The sequence below is a fragment of the Montipora foliosa genome, chromosome 7 (assembly GCF_036669935.1).
Source record: "Montipora foliosa isolate CH-2021 chromosome 7, ASM3666993v2, whole genome shotgun sequence".
Lineage (NCBI taxonomy): Eukaryota > Metazoa > Cnidaria > Anthozoa > Scleractinia > Acroporidae > Montipora > Montipora foliosa.
The window spans coordinates 25,956,948-25,964,447 of NC_090875.1; the positions used below are offsets into that span (position 1 = coordinate 25,956,948).

At 38.8% G+C, this 7,500-nt stretch overlaps 1 protein-coding gene across 1 annotated transcript in view; it reads right to left on the reverse strand.

Moving 5' to 3' along the window:
- The window catches only part of LOC138010786 (melatonin receptor type 1A-like), a 2,824-nt gene extending 2,602 nt beyond the window's left edge, over positions 1 to 222 (reverse strand). The window contains exon 1 of the mRNA XM_068857763.1: positions 1 to 222. This exon is cut by the window's left edge and continues 208 nt beyond it. Coding sequence (XP_068713864.1) covers positions 1 to 160 — 160 coding nt within the window. The 5' untranslated portion in view covers positions 161 to 222.
- Positions 223 to 7,500: the final 7,278 nt, after the last annotated feature.

Sequence of the window (7,500 nt, forward strand, 5' to 3'; positions counted from 1 at the left end):
GATTTTTATACAAAATCAACAAAACTGCAACGTTACCAACAGTGCCGACGAATACGATAAATGCGTATAAAGATGATTCGCCAATTGTGGAGGAAATCGAGCGCGTAGCGAGTTCTTTATAAAGAGGGGACCCGTCTGCGATTATCGTTGAAGAAACCATTTTGCTGATTAGCGATATAACCACGAGTCGACGCCCTTTCGTGTAAAAAGGGTGACTTTTGTCTTATGTTTTTGCAATGTATTGATTGATTGAAGTGATGGTCGCACTTATTAGAGCACTTATACCACTGATCCTGACGTGCCGGAGTTCAATCAGTAATTTAAAAGTTTCATATAAAAAGTCAAGGAAATCGTCATTGTGGCAAAGGTATGTTTATTCATGTCAAAAACAACCATTTATTTTGAACTGGACGAAAGGGTGAAAGCGAGCTGGTGATTTTTAAGTCTTGTCTTTAAAGTCATATAAAATAACTTGAAAGAATAAACAAATGCTAAATTATGGTACTGATCAAAACATGAAGAATAATAAAAATAAAGGGAGCATTTTCCGATTTTCAAATAGTAACAGAACCGCAAGTATTTACTTAAATACCCGAAGGATATTAAAAAATCATCAAACGAGAAACCCGTCCAAGACGGGTTACTCGTCTCTAGTGTGAATTCGGCCAATAAGGCGTTGAAATTCTTACGTGTGTCCGTCAATAACGTGGAAGTTTCATCCAAGAAGTATTGGAAATCGTCAAAGTGTTTATTAATTCAATTCCGGTGTCAAGACAAAGACAACCATCTATTTTGAACAGGGCGAAAGGGCGAAAAGTAATCCGATCTTTACACCCATTTCAAATAACTAAAAAGAATAATCCTAAATTATGGTGACGCTCAAAATAAGTCAATGATACAGGGAGCATTTTCCGATTTTCAGATAAGGTAGTTACAAATTCACCTGTCTCCTTTGTTTAATAACTTTTAAATATCTTTCGTGTGTTGAAATAAAAGACACAGCAAGTACTTATTTCAACACACAAAGGATATTGAAAAATCATCAAAGTAAGGCGACAGGTGAATTTGTTTTCAAAGGGAGAAATAAGTTGGGAGAAATAATTGTTTTCAAAGGGAGAAATATCAGAAAATATATGGGCAATTGTTAACATATGCTTTAAATGAGTGAGAAAGATATCAATGGTGGAAGTTGTCCACTCAAAGTGGTTGCCACGCCTATTTTGATCACATTGTAGAATGCCATTGTAATTTGATAAATTGAGAAATGTTGCTTCACTTAGACAACTAACTTTCTCCTGTCTTTACGGATCATGACAAGGACTGTAACAGACTACAGCAAAAAAATGGCCAATTTGTTCAATTTCTCATTTTGAGTCTTGAAATAATGGTTAAGGATCTTCAACATCGGTTAATATTACTGAGCAGAAAACAGCAAAAATCCAGTGATGCAGTCACTTTAAGAAGCAGCGAAAAGAAGGGGCTCACGACAGGGAACTGAGCTCGCGAGCTTATCCACTTTTGACTGCATTTTGCAGGAACTCGTTTGAGTGTAAATTCAGGCTGACAAGACATTTAAATTGACGTATATATGAACTCCGGTGGAGATTTATTTTTAAAAGATGGAAGAGCTGCTAATTACACGAATGCAAATCATTCTCCGATCTCCCCTATCCAATGACTGAAAAGGCATTTAAACATGCACTTATACTGCCGGAAAACGCGCTGTTTAAATACTATTTACCATTGCTATATGGATTTTGAACAAAGATTTCGTACGCTCCTTAGCTTATTACTGGGTTGCCAGTATGGCAATCCCAGTCGGAAAGTGGGTGGGATTTGTTTGCTTTTCTTTCCTTTTTTTTTCCGTGTCGGTAAAAGTCTTCCCTGTCACTCCCCTGCTAAGTGGTATCTTTGTGCATAGAGCCTTCTCCTCGTATTTTCTTAGGATAGAGAGGGTAGTGGAATTGCGTAGATTTCTCTGGTGGACACGGTAGAATAATAAACTTAACCGGCAATGGCATCGAAAGTCATGTAACGCGAATGGCGTTTTAGTGGATCTTTGAACAAAATATACCCTTATGAAGCTCAATAATGGCAGGTCATTTGGATGCTGAACAAGACAGGCGGTGGAATCTTAAAAGCTACGAGTTATGGACTCGACAACAATCTGTCGCCCGTCGAGCCGAAATCAAAGTGAGCTGCATTTCTAAGATTTTGCCAAGTGTGCTGTTATGTAGAACACTGAAACCAAATGGAAAATTCTCTGGTAACTTATGGGTTCAACAAAGATAGACAACGAATCGAACACCTTAAGTGGATCTGTGACCAAATCTGCACAGTCTTCAGGTAAAAAAAAAATGGAAATGTGACAGCTAAGAATTATTTGAAAGAAAGCTTGTCGTCTATTTTGTGCTTCATTATTCAAGGAAAAGGTTCTTTATGGAAACGGTTTTATCCTGAAATTTTAGTTTGTTGTAATTTTGCGCATATTTGACACGATTGAGTTTTTTTTCTTCACGCACGTAATGAAATAGGGAGGGGTTTTTGCCTCTAATAGCAAATATGTTGTTTGTTTGAAAAAATTGTTCGCTGGAAAAGGTGGCCTTTATGAATTCATCATGTTTTATGATATGTGTGCTGGATAGTTTTTATGGCAATAGTAAAGCATTTTCTTGTTATTCAAGGAAAAGATTCTTCAGGAAAGGGTTTCAACCTAAAGTACATGGTAATTTGACACGATTGAGTTTCTTGTCTTCACGCACGCAATGAAATAGGAAGAGGTTTTCGCCTCTAAGGGCAAATATGTTGTTTGTTTCAAAAAATTAATCGCTGGAAAAGATGGCCTTTATGAATTCATCATGTTTTATAATATGCGAGCTTAACTAGATAGTTTTTATGGTAATAGTAAAGCATTTTCGTGTCAAATCGAGGTTACCGTTTTTCTGTTGTGCTAACTTAATGAAATATAAATATACATTCTGCCTCGTGAGTTTGTTATTCCCGTTAACCAGCAATGGCGTGGAAAGTCACTGAAATGCGAATGGCGTTTTAGTGTATCTTATGTTGTTTGTTTCAATAAAATGTTTCGTTGGAAAAGGATTCTGTGATATTTTCTGCCTTTGTGAATTATAATATCATGTTGTGTATTGAATTTTCGAGCTTAAGGTTGAAACGTGATACGGGAGGATATTTTTAGTATTGCTCTGTAAGCAGGAAAGGTTTCATGAAAATAAACAGGTCTGTTGGAAGCGTGCTTGAGTTTCAACAAAATCAGCAAAAAATTGTGACGTCGGTGAATAATAAAGTAGCTGCTATTTGCAAAATGATGGAATTACCTGGTGATAAATAACCTCGTCTTGGAGAGTAAATTTTTGACTTTGCAGAAACATTGGTGGGCGATTGTGATCTTTGTTTTGAATTCGCTCATTTATTGTCAAACTTTATAACAATTGACAGAAAAAGAAACTTACGAAAACCCGGTGTCTTGCCATCATTTGACACAGATGTTTCACTGTTTGGCAAGTAAACATGCCGTGGTAACTTAATCACGGCGCCCGCTGAATTCCGGCGATGTCACTTTCGAGTTTGCGATTTATTTGTGAAGCCAAAACGTACAATAACAAAATGGAACGTAGCAAAAATGTTTGTCGCTGATCGTAACTGTTTATATTCTATATTCACGGTTCAAAATTAATGTTGTTTTCATGTCGTAAATATGTTATTCTCGAGCGACCGTCCTGGAAACTTCCTTCTGCTCTTTCTAAAAACTGTGTATCAATATTTATTTACTTTTGCATCAATATTTGTTTTTGCATAAAGCAAGCTAACAAAATCTGTACCTTGCTGAGTTCGCATTTGTTAGCGTTAATAGTATTATCGGTCCAATGCTTCTGTTATACGAAGGGGTATATGCTTTTGGTCACCCATCCAGACACTAACCCTCCCGGACCCCTAGGGATTTAACTTTAGTAAACTTTAGTATTACAAAGCTGTCAGATGCTCAGAAAGCACGCTTAAACTTGTGGTGAAAAGAAGTTTATCAACATGTCAGCCCAGAAGCCAATGTTTCTCACTTCCCATGTCTTCTCAGGCTATTTACCCAAGACTTCTACCATGGCACTACAATGATAGACAATACCAAAAAAATATCGTGCACTGTTAGAGCTACATATTACGCAAGGACAGATCTGTTTCGTCGTACGAACGTGTGAGGACCTGTGAGCCAAAGGGCCTCTGCTGGTATAACTTCTGGGTGACCCCTTAAATGGTCTTAATGACCCCCCAACTTAAAAAAAATTGTCTGGAACGGTGCACGTACCACAGGCAACCCAGTGTACCGTCACGGAGGGTCTAGTATATACTTAACTCTGCGCACTCTCCAATTAAATTATTACTTAACTGCCTTGTGCAAATTAAACATTTGTATACTAAGTATCATCATTTAGTATCAACCACACAAGTGAATAGTGCTTACTGTGCATTCTGATTGGCTAGCTTGGAGGTGAATAACAAGCACCATTCAAACCGTGAGAAAACAAAATGGCTTCCTGTTTCGCTTTATCAGTAAACTCTGCTGATTATTTTGTATGGTGTATAATAAAACAATTGGTCACCTCAGTGTCTGTGAAAGTCGCGACTCGGTAAATATCCACCACTATTCACCTCCACTTAAGCTTCAGGGAATAACTGTTGACTATCTAGTTTGCCTCGTCCTCAACGAAATAATGAAATTCTTCCACGGAAATGAATTTATCTCAATCCGTTATTACGTAACGACTTTTTAAAACAAAGAAATGAATCCGAAATTGTGAATAAACATATACGAGCCGGCTCAAGGAGTAGATACGAAAGACCGCGTAAAAACATTAAGAAATAAGAAAAACCCTTCACAACTGAAAAATCTGCATTTATTCTTATAAAAAGTGAATGCGTTTATCGCAATTTCTGAGTTGAAGAGGGAGGGTGCTCCACTGGACCGCCAACTCAAGCACGGGTTTCAATAAAATTTTAACTGGTGGCTGGTTTGAGAAGAGTAACAAGAGGCCTAACAACCACTTTCTCTAGGACGGAGTGTCGACTGGAGGCATGCCATTTTAAAAGATTACCACCAAGCGTCACATTTCAAAAGTCAAATTGACGATCACCTTTAGACTACTAAATGGCTTTCATTGTCAAATAAATTTTAATCTTTGGTTTGAAAGAATCTGTCTTTAATCAGGAACCCATAAACCCTCCTGCTCCTGTTCCTGCTTTAATTTCTTTAATTTATGGGAAAAAAAAGTAGCCAGCTCCTCAGAATGAAGTATCCGACGCTGTACGTCAGTTGTCAATACTTATTGAAACTATTTTTGCCCAGGAATGGGGAAGGGGGCTGGGATGCTAGTCGTCTCTCTCAGGGGTGTAAATTTAGGATTTTGGTCTCCCTTAGAGTGTTCTGCGCAAAACGTCATCATATGTAGCCCGTATGTAGCCGTGAGGTTATCGTTTAGGGTTGCAAAGAAGAAATATAAAAATATATATTTCATTAATATATTTTAAATATGGTCTATTTTAGGGGTCAAAAAAGCTTGGTCCGAAGCCCAGATTGGTCTCCTTTAGGGGCTTCATTTCCGACGAGCACCGGGTATTTTGGACGGTGTGAAAAAGAGGAGTCATCGATTTGGCGTTTATTTATATTCTCTATTTTCCCTTTCCCCATAACACACTTTGTTTGCCCTGCACATTGAAACCACATTGAAACCATTGTTTCAAATGCTCTTGGGAATATGCAAGTTCCCAAGAGCATTTGAAGCAATGGTTTATGCAAAATGTGGGGGGTGCATTATGGGGAATACGGAAATAGAGAATTAGAAGAGATACGGATCTTTGCACTACTTGTACTCACTTGAACTTTGTTACTTACCAATATCCATCCCTTTATTTGTGCCGGTTCGTCGTTGCATATCACGTAGCATGAACCAATTTAGCCACTAAGCAGTGTCGGTGTAATCATGGCTGAGCGAAACAACAACCTTTCCACATGAAGTCTATTACATCGTTCATTCCATGGGATGCCTTTGGAACACTACAGGCACTCCACGGTTAAACTTCCCCATCTTAATCAAGTGAAGCACTATTTCCGAGGAGCTGGAGTGGTCCGGAATTTATCCTCCATTGTCAGTCCAGTACAGGCTGGTGAGTCGTGACGTCCCAATAGCCAGTTCGAACTACGTGTGTGAAAAAAGGAGGAAACGGTAAAAAAAAAAACAACAACAACATCAACAACTCAGACTAAAGGAGAACAATGTTCAAATAGCTTTTTGAAAACAAAAGGCAATTCGAAGCGGAATCAACAAAATGTGAATTCATGTAACTTGATCAGTCGAAAAGGGTACAAAGGACACGAGGAGACCTCACGAAACAACGCGGCCTATTTTTTGAGTGAAAACACTAAAATCTTAGATTGCTAACTAAATAAGAGAGTCATTGTTACCGGGAGAGAGTTGCAGATTTTGGGACCTCCGTTAATTAGTTGGATGGATTGCGATGATCATTTTGTCTGTAATGGCAATGAATGTGGGAAAAATTCTCCGTTACAGGCTGCACTGATTTTGTGCAACATCAAGCTCATTAAAGTGAAGTGAAGTGATGCTATTAGTCTCTCCCCTCAGGGCTTTTCAGGGCTAATTTACAGTGAGTTATGGGTGACTTTAGCCAGACTGCTTATTACCCCTTTGACGTCCAAACCGGCCGAAACCGGGCACACTTAGTATTTTACTCTGTCTAACGCCAGACGATTTTACTCGTCAATGGGGAACCCCTGGGAGTCAATGGGTTACGTAGTTTACAATTAATTTTAGGAAGTGAAAGATGCCCCCGACCAGATAAGATCAGACCACAGCACCGGGAACTAACGCCCCCTATGTCAGGTCGAATTGCGTCGAGTAGGGGTGTGAATGCAGAAACTCTTGGAGCATTTGGTATTGTGCCATTCATGAGGACACTATTGATAATCGAAGTTGAAGTTGGAAGAATCATGCGTAGACAGTTCCCAAGGACAGTTACAGGTAATGGATCAAGTTCACAGGATTTTTAGAGCACAGTTTTTGCTGCCGCACGAAGGAGCTCTCTAATCGAGAAAAGAACACAAGGAATTGTGGTTATGAGCGAATGCAGGAATTAAGATACGCGGTAAGATCTTGTTACACAGAAGATTAGAACAGGTGCAGGCTTCTCTTCTAATTCCCTGCAAGCAGAGGTTTCTTTTCTCTTGCGTTCGCTAGGCTGACGCAACGCAAAAAGACAGGAGACCTCTGCTAGCAGGGAATTAGAACAGAAGCTTTGCAGCCTGCTACGTTTTGTAGTCTTTTGGTTCATTTTCGCTTCTTGATTTATCCTTTTATAAACTTCGTTGCAGGCTTTGTGAGATACAATTAGAAAAAGCTGTCAGTGTGAACTAAAGTGACCATTAAATATGAGTATTCCGATTAAAAAAGGGCATGTGGCCGTCAACGAAAGGAT